This window comes from Marmota marmota, unplaced genomic scaffold (assembly GCF_001458135.2).
Source record: "Marmota marmota marmota unplaced genomic scaffold, marMar, whole genome shotgun sequence".
Lineage (NCBI taxonomy): Eukaryota > Metazoa > Chordata > Mammalia > Rodentia > Sciuridae > Marmota > Marmota marmota.
In genome coordinates this window covers 1,051,085-1,078,135 of record NW_026000242.1, presented here as the reverse complement: position 1 = coordinate 1,078,135, position 27,051 = coordinate 1,051,085, and the positions used below count along the sequence as shown (strand labels likewise).

The 27,051-nt window shown below is 42.3% G+C and overlaps 1 protein-coding gene and 1 non-coding gene across 6 annotated transcripts; one reads left to right on the top strand and one right to left on the bottom strand.

Annotated features, from left to right (window-relative positions):
• Positions 1 to 705: 705 nt before the first annotated feature.
• On the bottom strand, positions 706 to 24,394 carry Scn3b (sodium voltage-gated channel beta subunit 3). Of its 5 annotated transcripts, none has more exons than XM_048796016.1 (7): positions 24,194 to 24,394; positions 22,915 to 22,994; positions 16,007 to 16,170; positions 13,491 to 13,716; positions 9,985 to 10,123; positions 5,425 to 5,503; positions 706 to 5,064 (listed from the first exon to the last, which is right to left on the bottom strand). In XM_048796016.1, exons 2-6 carry the CDS (start codon positions 22,967 to 22,969, stop codon positions 5,440 to 5,442), a joined length of 648 nt encoding a protein of 215 aa, XP_048651973.1. In that variant the 5' UTR covers positions 22,970 to 22,994; positions 24,194 to 24,394; the 3' UTR covers positions 706 to 5,064; positions 5,425 to 5,439. The 5 variants fall into 5 exon arrangements, with proteins under 5 accessions (XP_048651973.1, XP_015345198.1, XP_048651971.1 ...); XM_015489712.2 differs by having other exon boundaries at positions 22,915 to 23,655; positions 24,194 to 24,392; XM_048796014.1 differs by lacking the exon at positions 24,194 to 24,394 and adding an exon at positions 23,896 to 24,034 and having other exon boundaries at positions 22,915 to 23,655.
• Positions 24,395 to 25,485: 1,091 nt separating this feature from the next.
• Positions 25,486 to 25,632, top strand: LOC125613975. The gene has a single exon (XR_007344622.1). It is a non-coding gene; the product is annotated as a U12 minor spliceosomal RNA (small nuclear RNA).
• Positions 25,633 to 27,051: the final 1,419 nt, after the last annotated feature.

Below are 27,051 nucleotides of genomic sequence, written 5' to 3'. Positions count from 1 at the left end.
GCACAGCCATCCACCTCCAGGCAGGAAAGCAGCTTGATCAAGTGCAATGGAGAAGTTTTGGAATCACACCTGAGTACAGATTGCAGCATCACTATTTACCAGCCATGTGGCCTTGGGCTCCAGTTGTCACTCCAATCCTCATTGTTTTAAAAGTAAGACATATATTAAAAAGAACACATGCATCTCTTGGTATGGTGGCTGGTATTGTACTAGGATAATTTTTAATCTCCATCAGTAGTACTGTAGGAGTGTGGTGAACTGTGAATTCTGAAGTTTCTTTTTGTTCTTTTCCCTTTGGAGGATTTTGTCATTTTCCAGGGAGATGGCCACTGGGCGGCAGCTTTATTTTATGCCTCTCTTGCCACAAGTGGTGGGCTGAGATCCAGTATGGCCCTTGCTTCATAGCTTCTTCCTGCGCAGTTAGCTCCATCTTAGGAAACTTGTTGGATGCCAGAAAAGAAGATATGTTTCTCTGGTATTTTTGTGTTTGGGTAGAAGAGAAAGGGGGCAAGGAAAAGCTAGATCACACATTTAGCATATGTTTTTAATTGTAGATGATTAAATTGTTTTCCCTTCTCTAGGCACATCCAGTTGGGTATAGGAGTTGATACAGATTGGGGGGTTAGGTAGAAACCATGCAGAATGGGGTGCTAGGTAGAAGCTATGCAGTAGTTACACATAGTAAGTAGAGCAAAACCAGAGCCAGTGGCTTTTAGAGACACTTTATTGACATTGTTTAACAGAGTTTACTGAAAAACACTACAAATAGGCATTAGGTTGTTGAGGGATAGGGTGGTGTCGGGAGCAACTTTTCTAGAGTTCAGAAAAAGACTGGCTGTGGAAAATCAAGAAAATGCCATGTGAAGGTGATGATGTAGGAAATAGTGCCGTCTGTGCCAAGACTGTTTTCTAATTGTGTTCCACAAACCTACCAGCACACGTCCTTCAATGACTTCTCTCCATATCACATACACTGCCCAGTAGATGCAGCTCTAGCCCAGTAGTGACGGGGAGAAGACAGAGCAATACTGGCTCTGCAGTTTAGCTGGCTTATGACACAGGTTGAGGCTGACCTGTTACTCAGGCTTTTTTAACAACTAGGACCTTCTATAAAATCAAGTGAGGAAGCGAGCTGAACTAAATATGAGATACATACCACCTTAACTTTTAGAGATTAAGTAAGACTTGGATGATGCTCTTTTTCAAGCCTAAGATCATCAGGCCTGTTTAGGGTCTAGGCTAGTATTCAACACAGTGGGTGCTGGAAAATGCAGAGTGAGTGGATATCAGACTGGTGAGCAAGCACATCAACCATCTGGATATATTTTCAGTGACTACGTGAATTCACTGAGTTAGGGTTTTCTCATTTACAAAAAGAGCTGAGACGGGCTTTTTTCCCTGCCCCTCACCTCTACCATTTCCATGTGAAACTGGGAAAGTGGAACAAAAACATTTGAAATACGTCTAGCTCTTGCTTCTCCTTTTTTCTTGCAATGATGCAATCTTATAGACTTTTCCCTCTGATGTGTAAAGTAGGTTCAGAGATTCTAGATGTATTTTTCCTTTTTTTTCCCTCCACTTGAGACAGGGTTTCACTATATTGCCTAGGATGATCTTAAACACATGGGTTCAAAAAACCCTCCCCATCCTCAGCTACCTCAGTAGCTGGGACTACAGGTACACAATGCTGCATCCAGCTCATATATTGCTTTTTGATGTAGTAGTTCTCGGGAGGAAAGGGATCCACTGTGTCTCTTTATTTTTTAGGTACCAGGGATTGAACTCAGCCACTCAACCACTGAGCCACATCCCCAGCCCTATTTTGTATTTTATTTAGGGACAGGGACTCACTGAGTTGCTTAACGCCTCACATTGCTGAGGCTGGCTTTGAACTCACTATCCTCCTGCCTCAGCCTCCCAAGGTGGTGGGGTTACAGGTGTATGCCACCACACTTGGCTTATCTCGTCTTCTTAAGCGTTCACCGCTCTTCACACTTCCCAGCATATTTCTGATTTGAAAATTCCTTTTCTACTAATATTTCCAGTTCGACATTCAGGAGAAACCAGAAACTCAGAAGGATGTGTGGATGTGCAGATGTTTGGGGATAGAGAAACCAAAAGACAATGCTGTTAAACAGACTAAAAATGAAGGTTGGGATAGGGATGGGAACTGACTGTCCAGGTATTTTCATGCAGAGGTTGGGGCTTTGATATAAAACCTAGATGGTGGTAAAGGTCAACAGGGCAAACTGCTCCCAGGACCTATAGAGTTGAGCAATTAAGCAGTAAGAACGGGAAAATCACACTCAGCCTAGCTTGACCTTTAGTGAATTGTGTTATTGAGGATTAGTCATGGGAAACATCCAGCACCAAGACAACAAATGGGGTTTCTAAAGTGATTATAGCCCTTGAAAACTCTTCTAAGCCCTTTAATAAGTAACAACATACCAGATAAAGCTTCCAGAGCTACACGCATTTAAGTCAAGATCTTGTATAGGAATACGTGAAGAAACAGGGAGGTGGGTGAAGACTTCACGTAGGCTGGTGATCACAGTACCTTATAGATGTATAGTCAAGATCAAGTCTCCCAGGAAGGAGTTGAATTGCAGTTTTGGAGAAATAATGATATACAAACCAACCAGAAGGAAAACCAGGGTGGAATGGGCTCTCAAAGCACATTTGTAGTATTTACCAAGAAGCAAAGTGGCAGAGAAGTAGGAGAGGGGGATTAGGGTGGAGAGAAGATGGAAACATCTGGACAAGCAAGAGAGGCAGAGTTGGATGGGAGTTTAAAGTAAGAAAAGAAGCAGCTGTGGTGTAAACTGGAAGAGGAGTCAGAAGACCTGGATTCTAGCTCTCCACTGATCAGCAAAGTGACCTGATAATCTAGTAAAGCTACTTAACATTATAGCCTCCATTTCTTCATTGGTAACATTGACTCTTAAGAACATTCACCTCACTGGAAGAAATGGAGAAGAAATAAAATAAATGGAGTGAAAATGCTTTTGCATGCCATGTAGCTCTTGTGAAGGTATCAAGGATGAGAAGTGTTGAAAATATTTACAAAGAAACAAAGAAGATAACTTTTGAAGAATAAATGATCAGCATCATTCGGTCCATGAAAAATAATTTAGAAAACATCTAGTGTTTGTTTGTATTTTTTTTTTAAAGAAAAAGGCAATCATGCATACCACTTGGTTACAAATTAAATGCATGGTCCACTGGAAACAAGGGGGAAGTGGAGTAGGAGGAAGTGACTCGCTGCTGCTACAACCTCCGCATCAACCAGGCTTGTGATTGGGTAAACCTCCCACTGATTCAGGCCCATTTTCCCAATTACAAATTAAGAAAAATGCTCTATATCATCTCCTTTACTTCAGAAAGGTGGTGTGGCAAATTACCAATAAGAAGGGTCTTGAATTTATTGCAAATGTTTTCTTCAACACATTAGACTCTTCATATGTGTTAAGGGTCTTATTTCAAGTACGTCCTCAGGGATGGAAGAGATGATGAGCTTGTCACGTGATGCCCAAAGCCAATGGAGAATAGGCATTCAGATCAATTTCCCCAGACTTGAGGGCCTTCCCTCTTCTGGAATCCCAGCACTTTCGTCTGTCTTCTCATATCACATAAAACCTCCCCATCTCTTAGCACTAGGTGTGAAGGATGTCACACATAGATACTTGGACCAGTCACTACATTAACAAAAAAATAAATAAAAGAGAGACACTAATAATTTCCCCACCATTTTTCTGCTCTCTCAAAATTCAGAAAAGACAAAAACCAAAAGAAAACGAAAACACCTAACAGTACAGATTCATACATAGGTGAGGTATTTGGATGCCACCTCTTATCACTTTGTTCATTGTCCATCTCAGACTAACAAGTATTTTTATTAGTTTGAATATTGTTCTCAGAGGCGATATCCTCCTGGGGATGTATCGGATTCACACATCTTTGTAGGAAATTCTTCCAGTCTATCTCATGTACTTCTGTGTCTCCTTCCTTGGCCAGTTTCTAGTTCCCTGAATCTATCAAAGTTAACCTAAGCTGTACCATCCACCTCAAATCTGTGCTTGTACAAAAGGCATGGCTACAGCCCAGTTCAATGTCAAATCTTTTCAAAAACAGAATAATCCACACTTGAGTGGAAACTGGGCAGCATCCAAAGCTTATCTCTGTATAGTTTGTCCTCTTAATTCTCTTATATGGTAGAGCTCTGTGTGAGCCTCAGTTGCCTCTTATAAAATGAGGACTAATACTGATCCACAAACACTTGGAGAGGAAGAACTTAGAAATTTCAGTCCCAATGCCCAGGTGGTGTGCTCCCCAGAAAGAGCACACATACATCATTCCAACAAAATCAGGAGTATGTTGTATGGATTTTAAGAGCCACTTAGATTGTCCTGGGTCCTTCCCCAGACTCTTGTCCTTGGCTTCATTGAAGGACTGGATGCAATTCAGGCCTTAGAGACCTATGGGGGATCTAGACCTGGAGTACTAAGCTCCAGAAAGCATTTTAGTCTATGCTTAAGAATCTTTGTCACTGAAGAACCTAGAGAGGCATGCTTCTCTCTGATGCTCTAGTCAAGTGGAAACTTGGAAAAAACTAACTTCAAAGAGTCCAAGTACATAACATGCTTTTGCTTTTACCGAAAATAATTACTTCCTCCTTCCAGTAAGACATCCATTCTCTTGAAGCAATGGAGAATGAGCCAGTTCCAGCCAGTTGAGGGAAGAGGGAAATGCTACCTTCAGCATTGGTATGAAGTTATTTGGAGCACAGGGAGAAATGCAGTTGGCACTGGAGCAGCTGGCTTGAAAGCGAGGATAGGCAAGGTTGACTCCATGTAGATATGTTGGCTCCTCAGCTCTGGCAAAGTCTCATGGTGTGTGGAGTTCTGATGGAGTTAGGAAGTCAGAGGTGAAAGCTCAGAGGTGGGTGGATATATGATGAATGTGTAGAAGGATGGTTGCAGGAAGCAATGGGGACCACGGGGCACCTTCCTGATGCTGCTGACATCATGGAACCTGGGATAGCCAGTCCCTTAGTGTTCAGGCCACCTACCAATGATAAAACAAATCATTCAGAATTTCCATCCCAGCCTAGTCCAGTCCAGCCCAGGCAAGTCCAAAGACACTGACCAAAAAAAAGGGAGTGGAGAATTGTGCCCTTGTTACCATGGGCAAGGAGTTTGGCCTGGCAACACTCAGGTCAGCCCTCACCTTCTGAAGGGCTTGACATCCTACAGAGCTTTGTGACTTAGTCATCAACTTAAAGAAGTACCCTGAGGGTAGGGATACCAGACGGGATAGAAATCTAGAAATCCACTAAAGGGATCAAATTCAAGGTCATGTCAGTTGTGGGTGACAAAGTCACTATGCAACCAGCCACCCTTCCCCTTCCAAGTCCCAGGACCTCACCTCAAGTCATCACTCCTATTCCTCTACAGGCACTGCAGAGTTCTCCTTGTTCTCTGAAGGGATGGCAAGGTAGTCAGACCTATAAAGGAAGGGGAGGGGGGAAGAGGACCAGTGGGGCTTGTGAAATAAGGAAGGAGCAGGTCTTCAGGACAGCTCTGCATTTCCTTCTGGGGCTAGTTCCCAAGACAAAACTAGAATGACCCTTTCAACAGATTAGAATAATACATCCTCTCCTGTATTTGTATATGAACACACCCACTAGCAATATCTGAGTCTTATGAATCCACACTTATGCACGACTTAACTGAAAAATACTGGCTAAACTGAATGGAAATGAAATTATATTTTATAGTTATTTTAATTTTTATTTTCCTGATCATTGGTAAAGTTGAGCATTTCTTCATGGGTTTATAGGCTGAGTTTCTCCTTCAATAATTTGTTCTTCTAAGGTATTTGGTTTTTTTCGCATTGATTTTTCTTTGACAGCTTCATGTCTTCAAAATTTCCTTCAGTCTATTGTCTGTAAACTTTTAGATGGATTTTTTTTGGAATAAACAATTGATTTTTACATATAAGATAATGAGAAACGACCATATTTTTTCTCTTTGATTTGTACCTTTTGTATTTTATTTAAGAAATTCTATATCCAGGTAATATTGATATTCTCTTATATTCCTTAATAGAATTTCCAAGTTTTACATCTTACTTTGTCTATAAATTTACTCAAAGTATTTTTGTTTGGCATAGGAGATGCAGAATTTTATTTTATTTTTCCTACATGGACAAGGAATCCTCCCTCCACAACTTACTTGACAGTTCCTTCTTCTCTCAGTGATTGCAGCGACATCACTTTTATGTATTCTTTTTTTATATATATACTTTCATTAACCTTTGGAGGACTTTCTGTTTTGTTCTGTTTGTGCATTTTATACCTATCAGTATATACCTAAACAGTATCACAAACTGTTTACCCTGATAGAGGTATGAGCAATTTTAATCTCTATTAGCTACTTTTCTGGAACCTAATTGTTCCTTCTTTGAATTGGCTTAGACCAGAGATCTACAAACTGTGGTTCACAAGCTAAAAATGACTGTTACTTGTTTAAAGTGTTTCAAACACACAAGGAAAACAAAGAACAATGGGTGTCAGAGATCCTACGTAGCTTTGCAAAACTTAAAATATTTACTACCTGGCTGTCCTTTGGTTTAGATAATTTTTGGCCCTTTGACCTTTCATGTGACCCTAAAAGATCAGTTTATCAAGTTCCTTAAAAAAATTCAATGGAGATTTTAATTGGCATTTTACTGAATTTGAAGATTAATTTGGGAGGGAATTGTTTTAGTAGTGAGGATTTATTTTCCATCTCTTTGCTTTTTCTTGTGTCTTTCAGTAAAGTTTTATAATTTTCTTCTTAAAGGTCTTGCATATTCTTGTCAGATTTATTTCCAGGTATTGGATAATATTTGCTTCTATTATAATTAAATTTTTAAATATGTTCCTAGATTAGTTGCTGGAATATAGGTGATTTTTATACAGCCATGGGTTGTTCTACAATAGGAACATGTTCTGAGAAATATATTGTTAGATGATTTCATCCTCATTGAACATCATAGAGTGTAATCACACAACCTAAAATGGCAGACACCACTGGTTGATACAATTTATGGGGCTGCCATAGCATATGCAGTCTGTTACTGCCTGAAACATTATGTGGCACATGCCTGCATTTAGATTTTTATAAGAAACTTGATGGAATGTTCTTACTAGTTATTGCTTGCTCATAGATTCTCTTCAGATATTATATGCAGATAATTATATTATGGATGTGAGCAATGATAATTTAGTTTCTTCCTTTCCAATTTTTACCCCCCTCTTTTTGTATTACTTAGCATACTGTGTAAAATCTCCAATTCAATATTGAACAATAGGGGGAAGAGATGATATTCTTGACATGTTCTAATGTTACAGGCATTTCTTCCAAGGTTTCTATTTTTTTTATTAAACTGTTGTTCTTTTCCAAAGTTTCAAAAGACAGATATCTTCTGTAGACTATCTTAGTAGCTGCTGTTTATTAGTTTAAAGGAAGTTGGTGTTTAGATACAGATTTATTTATTTTTATCCTGCTCAGTACCTACAGATGTTCCTTGACTTATGATGGGGTTATGTCCCAATAAATTCACCATAAGTTGACAATATCCTAAGTAGAAAATATATTTAACATATCTAACCAACCAGACATCATAGCTTGACAATGTAGAACACTATAGAGAGATCTCACAGCTGACTGGAAGCTGAGCCTTGCTATTGCCACCCAGCAACAGGATAGAGCATACTACATATTGCTAGATTGAGAAAAAACTGAAATGCAAAATTTCAAGTAGTTTTGACTGAATGTTCAATGCTTTCACACTATCACAAAGTCAAAAGTCAAAAATTGTAAGTTGAGTCATCGTAAGTAGGGGACCAGCTGACTATGAGTCTTGCATATGAAGATGCATCTATCTTTCTCTCAGCCACTTCTCTCTTATACAGGTATCATTTCTTCTGCATTCTCTGTTCTATTCTAATGAAGCACTTCATTTTTTCCCATTCATTTCCTGTTTTCCTATTATTCCATTCTGTATAAGTCCCTCACATTTCTTTCGGTTACCTGTATCCAATTTTCTATTGAACCAATCCACTTGATATTTTATTGACTACATTTTTTTATTTTCAGAATTTTTTCTGCGTGTCCTTTTTTCTTAGCAACTTACCTTATTTTTATGTTTTAAGTTTTTTTTCCCATTGCTTTAACTATTTTAAACAAGCTTATTTTCTATACTTTCCCAGACCCTTCTTATCTGAATCTCCTAGGACTTAACAGTGACCTTATGTTATTTCTCTTGTTCATCTGGATTGTTTTCTTTCTTACTGAGGATTAAACCTGGGGCGCTCTACTATTAAGCTATATCCCTATCCCCCCCCCCTTTTTTAATTACAGGTAGGACCTCACTAAGTTGCCTAGGCTGGCCTCTAACTCATGATCCTCCTGAGTTGCTGGGATTGCAGGAGTATACCATAACACCTGGACTATTTTCCACAGTGACTTTTCATTTGGGGTTGGATTGTGAAATCCCTTCTAGCAGTAATTAGTCTAAAGAATCCTACTGGACCTTGGCAGAGAGAGGGTCCCTTCAGAAGGGTTTTCCATTTGTTTCTATAGGATACTCCCAGTTATCACTGTCCACTGCTTAGAGTTTCCTTGATCACATGGATAGTATCAATTTAAGTCCCACATTTTGTGGGAAAAGGCTATGGTTACTAATTCTCAAGAATCATTTATTTTTCTGCTTGAAGTCAAGACAACATGGATAGGTTTCCCTGACTTTTCTGGGGGCTGGTGGGCTGGTAATTTTCTGGTCCACCCTTGTGTGACTGGTAGCCCTTTGGGGATTCTGGCTCTGCTGAGGATCTTAGTTCCAACTCTGTTTCTTGTGGGGGCCCAAAGGTAGACACTTCTGTCCAAGCACAAACATTTCCTGTCCATGCACTAAAATCCAATTACTAAAATCCAAGTAACTAAGTCACCAGGAATTACAACTTTCCTTCTTTCTACCCTCATATATAGTCTGTAGTAATTTTTATTTCCCTGAGATCATAGATACCATGCAAAATGAGGCTTTCTTGATCAAACATTTCCAGGTGGCAGCAACTGAAGCTTTTCAGATTATTCCCTCAGCAATGTTACTAGAAATTTGAGGGTTGGTTTTTGTCTGTCTTTTCCTGTCTTTCTCTCCCCAAATAACAGTCCAGCATGGTCTCTCAGACCCTTTGCTATTATAGACCCCATCATCTCTCACACGTGCTCTCTCAAATAACTAGGGTCGTGGCAAAATTGGCAAAGGTACAGGCTGGTCATCAGAAGATTGGAGAGCCTACTAGGGGGATTTGATCATGGTCAGACTCTAGGGTATGAACTCACAGCTTGGAGCTCCTTATCTCATAAAGGTGGGCTGATGAGTTCCATGGTATGCATGGAACACATATGCACACACATATACACTTGTATACATATACACATATATTTAATATGTGTGTATTTATATATGTGTGTACATATGTGTGTGTATATATGATTCTGAGTCAAACAGCTGAACATGGTGGATGTCAGGAACAGAGAGGTCTGGGTTCGAATCCCTGTCTCCGCACTCACTGTGTGTTCCACCTGGGCAAGCCATTTAACATCTCTGAGCCTGCTTCAACATTTATAAAATGGCTATAACATAATAATGCTGATTTTATGGGTTAGTAATGGCAGCCGATGTTCTTCACCTCAGTGGTTAAGTGTGCAGGCCAAGAGTCAGCAGACCTAAAATCAGACATTGCTCTGTCTCTTACAGTGGCCCTTGGTGAACTCTGTATTTTCATCTGTAAAATGGATACAATAATGTTGCCTACCTCACAGGTAGTTATAAAGGGAAAGGTGAAGGATGTGTATAAATTGCGTAACACCTCACTTATTACAGCAGACACTCAGAAGGGGCTAGTTATCCTTATTACTTTGCCATCTTTGGACTTACGCATTTTCTTGGGCTGCTTCTTCAGCCTTTGAGACCTTTCTGTAGCAATATATCATCTCGATTAGCAACCACAAGGTGAGGAAGACCAGAAGGATGTACATCATGATTTCTGAGACCACAGAAGTGAAGTCTTCCCCAGCTGCAAGAAAGAGAATGAGCTTCAGAATGTGTATGTCCCACAAACCCAGAGCTGTCTTTGGGGTTTTAGATCTAGGAAGCCTATTTTTAAGTATGACTTAAATAAGCACTGAGTCTAAAGGAACTCAGGAACATGTTCTTTCCAACTCAGGAAGATGTCAGAGGACATCTTCAAATCCTCTTGTCAGTTTTTTCACTGAACTTCAATGGCTATTCTGGAGATAGGGATGAGGGAGAGTGATGGATGGAAGAAGTAGAAGAACAGCAAAAGGAAACTTGAACTCAGAATTATATATACACACACATATGTACACACATATATAAATACACACATATTAAATATATGTGTATATGTATATAAGTGTATATGTGTGTGCATATGTATATATACATATGTATATATGTGTGTATATATGTCTATATATGTGTATACACACCCACATACTTAGGTAGGAAGGAAGGGAGGGAAGAAGAGGGGAGAAGAATTGGGTCCCAATTGTAACTACTTACTGGTTTGGAAACAGTCATTTCCTGCATTGGAGTCTTTCTTAATTTGTAGAATGGGATAATAATTCACATCAGTCAGGGTTACTGTGAAAGTTACATTAGCTAGTATATTTAAGAATATCTGTGTGGGCTGAGGGTGGAGCTCAGTGGTAGAGTGCTTGCCTAGCATGGGCAGGTCCTGGGTTCAATCCCCAGCACCACACACAAACAGAAATGTAACGAGATGCAAAAATCAACACAAATGTTAAGGCACATGTCTTATTTCAACCACCTATAACCTCTGAACAGCAGATGATGGAGGTGATGGAGGTAGTGATGTCCCTAGGGAGGGTGCATTGGACCAAATCTCCTCCATAAATTGAAGTACTTAATGAGTTTTTGTTGAATGAATGAATACAAATAAGTGTTGATCTGTTTTGTTCCACGATCAACAAAAATGACAATTAGAACATGATACATGGCATATAGTCTGATATAAAGGAAGGAATTAAATTCAGTTTGCAATTATCCACAGAGTCCAAATCATCCCCAAAGCTTTGTTGGTTTAAACAAAAGAAAAAAAGCAATGACTTCTAGCCATGAACTTCATCTCAGAGAAGGTGGAGCTGGAAGTCATAGATGTAGCTTGAGGCATGTGTTGTCTCCTAGCCTGGAAGAGGGTTCATATTTATGTCTTAATTTATGTCTTAGAGACAGAAAGAGCTTAAACCAGGAAAAATTTAATGTGAACAAATAGAACCAGACAGATTCTCTGGGACAGGAATGGAAGAAATGGCATGTCACAGTGGAGGGTGCACCTATGAGTCATGTGAGGGCAGTGAGTATTCAGTGTGGATAGCTGTCAAGGGGTCACAGAGGCAAAAAGAAGGAAGAGGAAAAATGGCAGGCAGTGGGGATGGTGGTGGAAGGAAAGGTGCTGTGGGTTAGCTTAATAAGCAAAAGATCTGGACCCTGGTCCTCCTTCTAATACTAATTAGCTCATGTCCCTAAGCCAGCCCCTCTCTCACTCTCATGGAGCTCTGTTCTCCCGGGCACAAAATGAGAGGCTCCAGAACTGCACCCTCCAAGTACCTGAGGGGAGTCATTTTAACTTACACAAACCAGAAATCACCCAAACCCATTGCACTCACATCTACAAAGGTAGAATGGAGGAGCCTTGCTGGATTAAATCTCTAAGCTTCTTTCCAGCCCTACCATCCACAAGGCTTTGTGACTCTGTTAACAAACTTGTTTTTCCTTGTCTTCTTACCTGAAGTGCAAGTGTGACTCTCCAAGAAGAAGTCATTTTACTGTCATCTCCAAGCCTTCCTGCTTTGAGGAAGGGCACAGAAAGCAAGGGGTGGAGTGTTTGTAGAAAGCTGGCTGCTCAAGGAAGATGGGTACAAATACATGGGTTTTGCTGCGGTGCCTGACAGGCTGACTAGCTTAGGTTTGTCACAAATTTCCATCAGATGTGCCCCCAGTGGTTTCTGGAGGCAAAAAGCTGAGGCCTGAGAGAGCAGGAGGTGGAGACAGGAACCTTCCTAGGGTCTGGCAGGTACCAGCCAGCAGTTCCTGATGATGAACAGCAGGGGGCGCCAGGCACCCATCCCCAGGGAGAAGCAAGTGAAAACAGAGGAAGATAATGGAACTTTTGAACAGATGCATACCTCAGAGAGCTTCCCGCCCTGTCCCCTGCGTCTCTCACAGAGGAGACAGGCTCAGAGAGGGGATGTGACTCATCACATCTCAATTCAGGTAGCCTGAGTGTTCTGCATATTCAGAAGTGATCTACCTTCTGCTTAAGTTATAGCGTCTCATTCTCTGTGGTTCACTCTCAACACTGAGGTCTTCATTTTACTGTTTTGATCACAGTATTTAAAAAAAAAAAAAAAAGAACTTGTAGTCTGGAAGTTAGGATTCCCAGGTCCCTTTTCTAGGAAGAGCACTATCTTTAGCTTGATCTCTTCTTTCATGCCCACACATCAGGGCCTATTCATCATCCTGCATCTCAGGGCAGAGATAATGCTAGCAACAGGCTGGAAATAGACCTCCTGAGAAAGAAAGGCATCTGACATGTGAAGAGGTATTCGCAAGGGGCTCAGAGCTGCAGTTCTCTGAGTCCTCTGACAGTAGCACCAAAGCAGAATGTGAGTGCCCTCAAAGTCCTCCCTCCAGGTTCTGGACTTGGAATGCAAGAGAAATATCTGAGTTAAGTTGCTGAGAGGACTTCCCACTAACAAGAAATCAGTTGAAAGATCTGAAGACCTTAAAGACTGGAGAGCTATCAACTTGTCCCCTTCTCCCAGCTGAAGATGGATTTATGCAAAGATGTCACAGTTGAGGAAGGGGTTGAATGTGTGATTATTGTGGAGAGACAGATAAAGATAAAAAGCTTGTCAAATTTTGGGCTCAGAGAGTGGTTCTCAACAGCAGCATCCCCTAGCAAGTCAAAAAATCTGTGTACTAAAAAGGCCTGCAGAAGATGCTGAATGTTGAGAAACAATGATGTGGCAGTATATATTGCTTGTAGACAGGAGAGGATTTCTAGATAACATTATACAATTTCTTTGTGCCCACTGAATCAGGGACTCCACACAGATTAGAGAAAAAGGCATCATCATTAAATCAGTGGCTCTAGGCTTTGTGGAGGCTGTCTTTTTTCTCTAGCAGACCAAGAAGAGGTCATTTTACTGTCATCTCCAAGCCTTCCTGCTTTGAGGAAGGGCACAGAAGGCAAGTGGTGGAGTGTTTGCAGAAAGATGGCTGCTCAAGGAAGATGGGTACAAATACATGGGTTTTGCACTCTCCAAAGGCTCTCTTATCCTCCAACCCCAACCCAAAGAGTAGGATGCCCCAGAAACCCTGTGCCCCAGCCTCACCCTCCTCAGTGACTCGAAGGGGAATCAGCCGTGTGGTCTTCACAAAAGGCCGATGGGCCTCAAACTCAAACTCTCGAGACACGTTGCAGGTGTAGAGGCCAGAGTCATTCAGAGTGACGTTGAGCACTGTGATGGACACATCTTGCAGGTCCTTGCTCCCATTCCACTGCAGGCGCCCTTGGAAGGGGCTCTCCACCTCCTGATGGCCATTTCGATACTCGTAGATCTGCAGGTAGAGGAGCAGAAGCAGGTAGAGCCAGGAGAAAAGGTAGGGCAGGACAGCCAAGATGGAATGGGATGGAGGAAAGGAGTGGGGAAGTGAGAGGACCATGTGGCCAGAAGACCCAGAATACAGGGGTAGGATGTAGAGGTGCAGGGGAGGACACGGAAGGAAACAAAGACAGGAAGATGGACACAGGCAAATGGGAAGGGTAGGCAGGAAGAAGCTTGGCAGGAAAAATGAGGAAAATGGGAGAACAAAAAAAAAAAAAGGAGGAGAGGCATACAGAAGACCAGGAGGGGAAACTGAGAGAAAGAAAGTATTAGAAGGAGATAGAAAGGGAGCTCAAGAGAGAGTGTCATGGGACAGCCAACAACAGAACAAGGTGAGGAGACCAAGAGAGGTGGTTTCATGAGCAATGAAGACACCTGACAGGCCTGCGCTCAAAATGTGACCCTCTGAGCTGGTACCCATTAAGGGACCGTGGGGAAATCTGGGCCAGGCCATAGGAAGGGAGCCTAGGATGCTGAATTGTGATCTGCCAACCGAGAGGCACATGCTGGGGCTTTTGCTTTGCTTTGGGCTAAATTCAAATTGAAATCTGCTCTCTTAAATGTCTTTTCTCAGGCACCTTTCCTTCTGACATGACACTTTTGTTGTCTATAGCTGTGCTATTCATTCTAGTCTCCACTAGCCACATGTGGCTACTTAAATTCAAATTCCTAGAAATTGAATGCAAAATTTATTTCCTCAGTTGCATTTTCTCCTCATTTTGGGGAGGCCCAGAAGCAGTGTGGGTAGCTGGTGTATGACTGGGCCTGTTGTCTATGGGGGCTTTTGGATCTGGCCAAGACCTCCAGCCTCCTGTAAGTGGGGCACTGGCTTAAGGGCAGCTTCACTGATGTGTCACTATCAATCTTGAGCCAGGCTCAGGAAGTCTCTGCTGATTCCTATATTGGCACCCGAGTAGAGCCAACCTACACCAATATGGCACACAGAACAGAGGTTAAAGCGTTAAGAAGAAAGAGAGCAAGCAAAACTCAACTTCACCCTGCTGTTTGTTGTCTCCATTAAAAGTCTTTGTAGAGAAGTGCCCCCAGGATGGCCAGACAGAGAGCTAAACAGAGGCTTTAAAATCTGCAGTCAGACCACCTGGGTGAAGTCTGAATTCTCTTACTAATGTAACCTGTTTGAGCCTCAGTTTCCTCATTTCTCTCTCTGTATGTGTGTATACATTTTTACTCACACATGCATCTTTTTCTCTAGGAAATACTTAATATAATGCTTACTATATTCCAGGAATCATTTTAAATGCATTAAGAATTAGAACTCATAAGTCCTGGTAACAACCCTATATAAGCTAGCTATAATTTATGTCCCCATTTAAAAATAGAGAAACCAAAGCATCAAGAGGTTGAGCAACATTACGTGGACCCAGAGCCAAATAGCATAGGGTAAAGCATCAACCCCAGGCAACCTGCTCCAGAGTCAGTGACAGTATCAATAACAGTCATCTCTAAGGTAGTATTCCAAACATGTAACAACCACTTTACTAATTTAATCTATCTTGTGGGATGGTGAGGGAGACAAAATGGACAGCACCGGCACAAACCAACCAGGACTGACATTGCTTGTGTGCACAGGTACAGAGTCAGGAAGTTTCCTGCTCTGCCAGGAGCAAATCCCTTAGTTTCCAGATCAAGGGGAAGCCTGGGGATTCCTGGCGGGAAGGATGGAGCCATGACCTCTGGGAAACAGGTTACAGCGAGTCTCCACTACATAGCTAGCTAAGTCCACTATGTACCTATGTGGCTGCTCGGGGACACCAGCAATATCAACCTTGGTCATCCCTGTCATTCTTTTTTTTTTTCATTCTTATTTCACTGGGATGGTGAGAGTTCAAAGAGCTGTGTTATTTCACATAATGATGTTTCATGTTCTTTCAGTTTCTTTACTAATTTAGTCCATCTCATAGGATGGTGAGGAAGACAAAGCGGACACACTTGCAAGAGGCCTCACAGGGTGCCTAGCCTAGAGGAGGCTCTCAATAGGATTTATTTCTTTGTCCTCCTTCCCCTGCCTGTAACCAGGGCTGCTTGTGGCTGGACAAGCGCCCTCCCTTTCACAAAAGCGGAGCTAAACTAAGACTGGAAGTTATCTCCTCCTCAGGAGCTGTCAGTGCTCAGAAGAAAAAGAGCTAGTGAGTGTCGGATCCTCATCTCGCAGACTGTCAGGAGCCAGGCACATAACATCACAGACTGGTAAAAGAAAGGCCAGAGGCAGCAGTCGGACATACGAGAAAATCTTTACCGCCCTCGGGCCTGTAGAACCACTCCACCACCGTGGTGGCCTCCACCTCCTCCCTCTTCATGCAGGAGATGCAGCGCAGCTTCATGGGGGTTCCCTGGACGGCCTCCGTCTCCGAGGGCACTTCTACACACACAGGGAAGCAGACACTGACTGGAGGGAGCACAGAGGGCAGGGAAGGGACAGCAGGCAGTGGGAAGGGGGGCAACCAGAGGGAGGCATTGGAGGACAAGGAGGGAGAGAGAAACAACAGAGACGAATCATTAGATAAAATTGAAAATGCCTGTTTCCCTGAGTCCACACCCGAGTTCTCTACGCTCAGAGAATAGGAGCGGAGCAAGACGAAGGAGATGTGAATGACCCAGACATGGACTGAAAGCCTTCTCCTGGAGGCAATGAAGATGCAGCACAGGACAGTCTTGGTTCCTACCCTCAAAGTCTTAAAGTCTAGGGGGGAGATAGGGCATCCAGGGACCATCCACCCACCCCATCTTCACCCAGCGTTCACTGAAGTCCGCTCGATGCCAGGTCTATGGTAGGCTGGAGGTGGAAAGATGAACAAAATGGTAACCACAGCCTCAAGGAATTTATAATCTAGAAGGGAACATGTTTCTACCTATGATAAACATATTCCTTCTGGGGAAGGGAGAAGAGGCTGTGAGTCTGAGGCTAGAAAGGTAGATGGACAGATCCCTGCTGTGAAAATCTCTGTGTGTCCTTTATAGTATGAGACATCAAATACTCTAAAGGCACAGAGATGTAAGCACATCTGTGTTTTAAGAAACCTGTGGGTGATTCTGTCACTTGGACGGTGGAGCAGCAGAGGGGAACATGACAGTCTGACCACTAGGCTAGAACAAGTCTCTCTGAAGAGTAGAGGGAGACTAGGTTAAAATCTAGAGAGATCTGATTATGGGACACTTAACATGCCACATGGAGGTTTAGACTTATGTTATGGTTCCTGCCTTCTAGATAAAGTCCATTTCAAGAAAAATAGATCAGATTGTAAATTCAGAAAATCAAAAGTGGGACACAGCTGTCAACAAAAACAAGAGCGAATGTGGGTTGCATTAACAGATGCACAGTGTGCAGAAGGAAGGAGGTGCAGTTCCTCTGCAGTGTTCAGAACAAATCTGGACTGCTATGATCAGTTTGGGATACCATATTTTCAAAAGGAAATTGTTTGATGAGTGCATGCCCAGAGATGAACAAGATGGCGAGGGGCCCACAGACAAGCCTAAAGTCTGGTAAGGAATGAATGGAAGGACTCAGGGTGGTAAGCTGGGCATGGAAAATACCTATCTTCAAATATTTGAAGACTGGCAGGTGGAAGAGAATTTGATTTTACCCAACTCCAAAATTTATAAGGAAAAATATAAGTTTAGCATAATAATAACGGATTTTCTAATGTTAGGATTGTTTATAAATACAAAAAACTATCCAGTATGGGAGCTTATGCCTCATGGTGTGGAAGACTCAAAAATAAACTGGCCACCAAGAATTCTTATATCAGGACTCCCGAAATTTCCTTCCGAAACTGCCCTCTCATGAACTAATGATACAAATAGAACCTCTAAGAAGAAAAATAAACAACACACATTGACATTTAAACCAACTAGTTAATCATTAATGGTCAGCCTATCCATCTACTGAAAATTCGGAACTATAGGAGATTAAAATGAGACTGACAGAGACGAATTTTGAGTCAAAAATGTGTGGGCTGCAGTTATGGCTCAGTGGTAGAGCACTGGCCTTGCACGTGCAAGGCCCTGGGTTCGATCCTCAGCACCACATAAAAATAAATAAAATAAAGTTAAAAAAAAATAAATACTGTGGTTGGTTGAGAAGTCAACAGATTTTACTTCCATTTTTAAACTTCAGTGTTTAAAAACTAAATGACACTATAATTAAGGTTTAAACAGTCAACATAAAATAAATGTTAATTGGTTTTCAGTCTCTCAGGTAAGCTGGGCTTGTGTTATCTTGAGTTTGCACAAGGGCCTCGATGGTTTGATAGTGAGAGGGTCCACATCTAGGTAAAACTGATCAGAAACACTTTCAGCATGTGATGAGTTTAAAGTCTTGATCACAATCCTGCTTAAAAAAGAAAAAGAAAAAAAAAAGAAAGGAGGTATTGTTTGTGCAAGTTTGTGAGTGTACAAAGGGGCAGAGGGCATGCAGCAAGAACTCTGTGTAGCACAAAATATTGGAGTCCATTCATATTTAACAAGAGGTGGTAAAAGCAAGTTCAATGTCAATGATCTCAGAATCAGGACAGGTAAAGTCCCAAGGAAGACATGGTTATGACTATAGAGATAGGAAGATAATGGTATTTGGCACCTGAAGGAATGAGTTTGATCCACAAACCTTTGAGACTCAGTTTATTAGGCACTAAAATGCTACAAACAATATCTGTGTAGTGTATAGGCCATGGAAATTCTATGGATTTGCGTGAATGCATTTTATATGTCACTTATTAATGTTATTTTATCCTGCATTTGTTTGCTTATTTATTTAGTTGTTTGTTTTTGTTTGCTTATTTATTTGAAAAATGTATTGAATGCCCACTGTGTGCTGGGCATTGTTCTAAGCACAGAATCTCAGTTCTCATGAAGCCAAATTCCAGGGTAAGAAGAATGAAAATGAACTACATTATATTGTAATAAGTGCTGTGAGAAAAATAAAGCACAGGAGAGGAGGGATGAAGGGAGAGTGAATGTACAAGGTCGTTGGAGGTGACCTCACTGAGAAGGTTAACGTCGGGCAGTCACTGAAGGAAAGAAATGATGGAATGAGCCACAGGGACGCTCCTGTGAAGTCATGCCAAGCAGGGGAAGGAGCAACTTGAGGATTCAAGGGTCCAAGGGTCCAAAGGATTGTGCTTGTCATGTTCACTACACATCAAAGACAGCAGAGAGCAATCACTGCTCCTAGGGTCCTGGTTAGTACATTGCAAAATAGCCACAAAGCGCTCCCTTCTCATTTGCTTGCCCTTTGCAATATGACCTCCTGTTCCTTCTGTGAAGAGGTCAAGTCTATGTCTCCCCCTCTGAGTCTCCAGCTCACTACTTCCTTTCTTTCTATTGAAAGCAAGCTCTTTGCAAAGAGCTAGCAATGTGGGAAATATATCAAAGGAAGTAAGCATAACGGGGATGAGACTGGTAAGGGAGGTCAGGGCAGGATTGCAGCCGGATCTACAGGCCACATTAGAACTCTTGATTTTTTCTTAGAGTGACATGGAGAGCCCTGGAGGGTTCTGAGTGGAAGCATGGTCAGATCTGATTTGCACTAAATTACATGATCAGCCTGATGTGTTGAGAATAAATTGGAGAAGTGAAGGGGGACAAGAGTGGAAGCAGAAAGAACAGATAGGAAACTGGCATGTAGTCAGATCGGAAGATGATTTTGCTAGATGAAGATGATAAAAGAGATAAAGGGGTTTGAAAGGGAATCATTTGCTGGATTAACATTGTGGAATGGGTGAAAGGGGTGTTCTTTAGTGACCACAGATGGGGTGGCCAAGATAGGAGCACAGTTGGGCCATTCATAGTTAGGGGAGGAAAGGTGGGACCTAAGCAGTCAGGACAGTGAATGTGTAACAGCAGCCTGTGCGCACGGTCCTTCTCTTTTCAGTGATGATAATCCAAGGTATCTTCAGAAGGCCCAGGGCTGCCTTTCTCCTGGCCAAAGTCCAGCTTCAAGGCAGGAGCACACTGCTCCTGTGGTCCTGAATAGTACATTGCAAAATGGCCACAAGACTCTCTCTCCTCATTGGCTTGCCCTGTGCACTATGACTTACTGCTCCTTCAGTCAAAAGAAAAAATCTATTTCTCCACCCACAAGTCTACAGTGCACCATTATGTAACGCTGTAGGTATGCTATAGGTATCCAAGGAAAGATTGTACATATATATGGCAGGAGCTCAACTTACATTGCTGCCTATCAATGATAAACTCTTGGAATAATATTGGCCAAATCATTTGACCTTTGGACTCTTCTTCAACTTCCATAATAATAATGAAGAAACTCAGGAGAAAGAACACTATGATGCATTCATTAATGATGATTATATTCAACTCATCTGTCACCTCCATATTTTTCTCTTCCTTGGCCATTGTCACACTGCCTTTTCTGGCTTGCTCTAGAATGCTTCCTTTGCAATAAGGTGATGAAGGTTTTAATTAAAATGTAAATAATTTCCGAAATGGGGTCACAATTGCAATTAGTTTCAGATGTTAACTCCTGAGGTCATCAAATTAGCCTGTCATGTAGCAGGGTCCTGAAGGAATGAGGTCTAGGAAGGGCTATTAGGGGAAGAGGAAAAATTCCCCAACACAGGGGACCAGTGGGAGAGTAAACCTGAAGAAGTGCACAGAAGGCAACAGGAGCTAAGGGATGGGTGAGGCCTTAGGAAAGGTGATGGCATGTGGAAAGGGGGAGGGAAGGATCAGAGGAGAAATGCAAGGACAGCAATTGTGCACAGCTGCACATGTCCAAGAGAAGCCACAGAAGACTGAAGTCAGAAGACTGGATTCTCTAGCCATCCTTTCCTCTCCCTAAGCTAATCTTCTCATCTCTAAACTGGGAATAATATTCCTTTCCCTTCAGTACCCTGTAGAATTGATATGGGGACCAAAAGAAGTAATGAGTTGAAAATTGCTTTGTAAACTGTAAAGCATCAGGCAAGTGTAGGTTTAAAAATTCTTCTTATTAATATTATATGATTTATTAAGAGAATAAGGGAGCTTTTTTTCAATACATGCAGAAAGTAAATGGAGAAAACCCTTTCCATTCATACTGGCCATCATGTAAAAAATCAGCTTGAAAAAGGGGGGACATGTCTAGCTAAATGCTTTCCAGTATTATAATTACATGCTAATAAAATGAAATTGCATTTGTGAGTGAGGCTCTTTCTCTTACATTTAACAATGAGACATCCTGAACTCCTCTTTACCTTCTGCAGTTTCTGAGTCTGTGAACCAATGTTCATATTGAAAAGATGCTGAGAATGAGCAAGGAGAGATGTAATGTGGTCAGATTTTCCAAAGTTTTGGGGGGTGGAGGAGGGAATGGGCACTCCAACAATTCTAGCAATAGTCTGTAAACATTTCCCCATCATTCAGTTGTGAAACTGAAAGGAATATTAGATGTCATCTATGACAACTTCCAAACTTTACATATAAAGAAACAGATTCTCTTAGGTTGTTACATAGTATGATAGAAGCAACAGAGCAAGTCTTAGTCAAAAAAACACTTGGACTACAGCATGCTTTCCCATTCCAATGGAATTCAGACAGGAATGCTAAAAACTTAAAGTCTGGGAAGAAAACCTATGCGGACTTCACCCCAATCCTTCTCTACAACTTCAGCTTTATCCACACTCTCTCTTATCCTGCCAGACTATAACCACTCCGAAGCCTCACAACCCTAGCATTTCCCTGGAGCAAATCTCAGCCTTAATCTTCAAGGCAGGTGAGCTCATTGGCAACCTATTATGTCTGCTTCATCTCTAAGTCTGGTGTATTCCATTGGGAATGGATGGCAGTAAGACTGCCCTTGGGGCTGGCATTACTCTCCCTCCTCATCTTTCTTAGCCTGTCTCATCAGGCTTTTTTTTCAGCAGGAAGCTTGGTTCTGCCTTTGGTCACATGCAAAATCCAGATAATGCTGGCAGCCAGAGTTAGACCCAGAGACTGGACAAAGATACGGAGGCAAAAAGTCAATTCTCATCAGCATGTCTGCCACTGCACAGGCAGAATGAGTTTCATGCCAAGCATGGGAGAATAATCCAGTTGTCTACTTTCAGTCAGGGGGTGGGCACAATCCAATGATCCTTTTTATTGATTTTAGCAGGGAAGAAGGTAGCAAAGATCATGTAAAGCAATTTACCAACTAAAGAGACCCATGTTTGATTTAAGAATATAAGAGACACCAAGGCCGAGATGCCTAGAACTGCACACACATACACACCCACGTGTTCATACCAGTCCATTCAGATGTCTATACTAACATGTTCAGACACATGCTAGTGCACATTCAGACACTGAGACTCAGAGACACAAATATCATCTCTATCACATAGTAAGACATTATCACATAGACTCTTAACTCCCTTTGTACACATTCAGGCACCCCACTTCAGGCCCATCCCTTGACATAGCTCTGCTCAGCCTTACTGTTGTCAAGTGTAGGAGTAACTTATTTGGAGGGGGAAAGTCATCTCAGTATCTCACAACTGACAAGTTTATTCATCTTTGAGGGCAAAAAACCCAGCTCCCCAAACATCAAAGCATCTTAGCTCCACAAGTGTACCAAAACAACAACAACAAAAACATTTCCGTGTTTGTCTATTTATCTAATACATAGCAGCAAATGGCTTAAGCCTGTTTTCCCCTATTCCTTACCAAATTAAGCAAATAGATCAACAATCAAAGCACTTTCATTCTCAAAATCCATGCACCCAGCTTTTGTGTTGTTGTTGTTGTTAATATAGAGAAATGAATCTGAAGACCCAGTGATCTTTCCAGGAGGATTGACTCCTCATTGAGAAATGAAATGTGATTGCAAGCAAGATTTTTTATAATGAACGTGGCTACGTTCCCTTTCAGTAAAGGGGGGTGGGGGGACTTAAGAATGATCACGAAAGGAGGAGGAGCAAAAGAACCACCAAAAAAAGGTTGGGGGAATAAAGCTGCAGGACAACGGGGAGGTGCCTTTCCAATCTTAAAATTCCATTCTCATGGAACCCATTTAGATCTCCATGTCTGGCAGACATGTACAGAGGGAAGCCAACCAGAGCTTCTTTTTTTGTCATCAAGGACATCAATAAGTGTTATTATCGTTAGCATGATTACTGTTATCTGCATCTCACATGGCAGGGTGCTGGCTGGTACTTACCCCAGTAGATGAGAACGAGAGAAACCAGGGGAAACAATCTGTTGAAGGCAGGCATCTTTTTCCGCGGGTGTTTTCCGGGGCTAAAGGGAGAGATTCCCTCAGTCAAAGACTGCGCCCTCAGATTCTTTCGAGGAAACCCTTTGGGACGGATTGCCCAAAGAGGGCGACTTTCTGACTGAACGAAGGGCGCCGTGCCTGGGGAGGCTCTGCTGCCGTTTCAAACCGGGAAGGGGGCGGGGGTGGGGGTCCCAGCTCCAACCTATCCCAGCAGAACCCAATTCGAGGGAGCGATCAGCAGCGCCGCGCACTCTCCCGGAGCGGGTTGCGGGATCCCGCTCAGGACCACGGACAGTAGCTTCCCCGCCCACCCCGGAACTTCACATTCCAGTTGCTCCCCCGCGTTTCTGGCTTGCGCCCAGGGCAAGCTCAGCTCGGAAGGGAGTCGCACGGCTGGCCCTAGGAGGCTGGGCTGTCGAAGGGGTCCATGTTGATTCACCTCTCGCTTCCCCTTACAACAGCTATTAGGATCCACCCAGACCTGGGAGCTCTGGCTTCTTCCACCCGGATCGCCTTCTTCGGCTGGGCGTGTCCCTGCACCCGAAGCCACTGGGGCCTCCCGTCTGGGATACAGAGTTCGTCCCACGTCGGTCTGTACACAAGGGCCTCGGCTCCCCGGGAGACTCAGAGGTGCCGGGAAAGAGACGGAACCTCCTGTAGGGCTGGCGATGTCGGCGGTGGAGGCTGGGTAGAGAAAAGTGCCCCTGCCTTGGAGCTCGCCCCTGGATCACACGGGGTCCCGACCCGGGTGGCAGGCGACCGGCGGCCCCTCTCCAGGCCCCCAGAGCTGTGTGTGCTCTGTTAGCCNAGGGCCGAGCGCGCCGCCGGAGCGGGGGCGGAGCCCCGCGCGGCGCAAACACCTCCAGCCCAGGAGGTTTCTCATCTTGCTGTCACTCCCCGGGTCTCCCTCTTACGCCTCAATACCTCTCCTAAGCAGCCGCGCACTGCCTCGCACCAACTCACACACTCCGGGAGACAAGCCCACTCCTGCTCCAGCAGATATGCTTGCCTCCAGCTCCGGGAAGAGGAGGGCCAAATCTCTTTCAGGCAATGATGTCATGTGCAATGTATACATTAAATGGCTCCTGGCTTCTTTCCTCCGACCCCATCCCCTCCAGCTTTCCCAGTCCAGCCTCGTCTACCCTTGATTAATTGGTTCCCAGAACAAAGAATGCAGCAAGATAATCCCTACTTAGGGCAAGCGGGTAGGGGTGAGACGCACCTGTGCCCGTGTTTACTTCATCTCCAGAGAGGTGATCCAAGTGTCAGCGCAGGGGTAAGCATTGGGAGTTGGGGGCAAAAGGACTGCTCTTCCCTTCCGAGGTTTCTCGCAGTCCTTATAGCTCTAACCGCTTTTTCTTTTTCTTCCCTCTCTCTTTCCCTAACCCTCTTTCTTTCCTTCCCTCCCTCCTTCCTTCCTTGCTGTCTCTCTTTTTTTCTTACAGATCCTAGTTTGGTGTCTTCCAACTCTTAGCCACTCCCTAGTTCTAGCAGCTGCTTGAGTGTCGCTGCCCAATTTCTGGAAGGGAAACCTGAAACTTCACCCTCAGTTATAAACCCAAGTTGACATAACAGGTTAGGAATGCCTGGAACTGAAGTGAAAGATTAATAGAGAATGATTGGTACAAAAGCCTGCCCCCAGCTACCTTATTATTCTACTGCTCTTTTGCTAAAAGGGGAAGTTTAACACTGATATTCCAAAAGGGAACACAGAGTAACAGCTGACTGTAAGTGAACCACTCACAGGAAATGCTCCCTCACAACATATCACACACAGCAACAGAACATCTAAATAAGATATCCCTGGACAGACGCCACTGGGCCATAAACTCTATGTTGGTTTGAAGACCAGCCTTTGAAGCATACTATGTTAGATTTGGATGGGAAGTTAAAGTTGATTTAATTCAACTTCCTTTCCAATGCATAAATCCCCTCAAGAACTTTCCTGAGGAAGGTCCTCAGGAAAGGAAGTAAGAAGTTATTACTTCACAAGTTTGTCACTTTAATGTTGAATTCTGTAACCCTTCCTCCCCAAACTCCATTAAATGTTTGTAATAATGTTTTCTCCTTAAGGGAGCCGTACTACCCACCCCCACAACCACTGCAACAGCAAAAGTGTTTTTGTTGTTGTTGTTTGTTTGTCTGTTTTGGGGATTGGGCTGTTTCCTTAGTTTCTTTAAGTGAAAGCAGTAATTCATATGGTTTCCAACCTTTAGCCACCCTGGTCACTTTCTCAGGAGGGTTTTAGATGATCACATGATTCGCCAAGTGACTGATGTTTCCTATGTGGTCTCATAGGACAGATCCAGTGGAATTATGACCAGTTTTGCTTTAGAGAGTGTATGTATTAAATACATTTGAATTGCATTTACGTTATAATGATCTTATGTTCAGTTATAATCCCAAAGCATCTTTCCTCAACCTGTTGTAGAGTCCGTTTGAACTTGTGCAGGGTATTTTAGAAAAAAATTTAATGAAACTTTGCATTTACTGCTGTTAACATTTAATAGTTGTTTGCTTTAACCGTATAAGTAAAAAAAAATAAAGATTCGGGGTGATGACTGATTCTTCACTGCTAATGTGAAGTAAATTTTGAACTGATAAAGTTTTCCCCTAAGGTGACGTGCCTACTTTGCAGAATTTCTGGGAATGATCTGTCCATTCCCTATACACTAAAAAGTAAATTGGTCTATCTCTTTATACTTGCAAGGAACACAAGTAGTCCCTAGCATAGGTTTCCCTTTGACATCTTTATAGCATTAAAGTGACCAACTAAAAAAATTTATTAGTTGCAACAAAGTATCACATTTATTGAATTCTGATTCAATTACCCCATATATCTATCTTCTTTAGCTTAATTTTTGTCTCTAGGTTTCACGATCACTTGGTCTCCACATCAGGTTTTTAAAACAAAGAATAGCAAAAACAAAAACTAAGAGTCCTTTGACATGCTCCTAAGATTTCAGTTAGCTTAACAACGAGCTACTAATTAAAGTTCTTTAGTAGGTTGCTCAATCATAAATAAATACCCAAACATATCTTCTTACTTCCATGTGTACAATATGATACATTTTGAAAACTTAGAATAAATGGCATATGTGAGAAGAATAATAAAACATAGAAAAGAAGTAGGATCAATGCTTTACTTTTACATGGAAACAGATTTTTAGTAAAACAGTTCAAGTCATTTCAAGGAGGAATTAATCTTTTTCATTATGTTTCAAATTAATTTTTATCCAAACAAACAGGGATATTTAAAGGGAGAAATCTAGGGTTAGAAATTTAGAAAGAATTGTGATTTAATTTCAATCATCTTGATATTCTATGTTTTTATTGAAAAAGTCTCATCAAGATTGAAATAGGGTGACTCAGATATTTTCAGTCCAGTAATTCTATCAAGTGCCATACACTAATCACAAGTGGCTTAGATTAGCTTCATTAATTTCTTAATTTTTTTAGATATACAGATGGTAGAATATATTTTCACATATTATACATCCATGGAATATAACTGATTCTATGTAGGATCCCATTCTTGTGGTTGTAGATGATGTGGAGTTTCACTGGTCGTGTATTGATACATGAACAGAGGAAAGTTGTATCTGATTCATTCTATTGTCTTTCCTAATCCTATCCTTCCTCCCTTCCCTTCATTCCTCTTTTTCTAATCTAGCGTCTTCTATGAATGGATGTGGGAGTAAGAGTAGTATCCAAAGAGTGAAGAGCTGAAGCCAGAATCAATATAAGGAACAGAAAAAGAATCATCAGAGAAATAGGAGAAGGTCCAGCAAGATGCAGTACTACAGTGGCCAGGGAGAAGGAGCCTCAAGACTTGAGGGACATTCTCCTCCTTCGAGGAGATTCCAGCTATTAACGCTCAGAGACTGAGGAAGAGGGTGGTACAGAGCCTGAGGGGTTCAGAGGTTTTGAGATGGAGGCCACAAAAATGACTGATAAAAGGAACAGTGGCATCTGAGATAGGCAGAGAGAGGTTAGTTTCCCAAGGGAAGAAACTCATTTCTCTGCAGTTACTAGGGAGGAATGAGAGGCAGCAGTAGTGCCAGTGATATTATGAGTAAA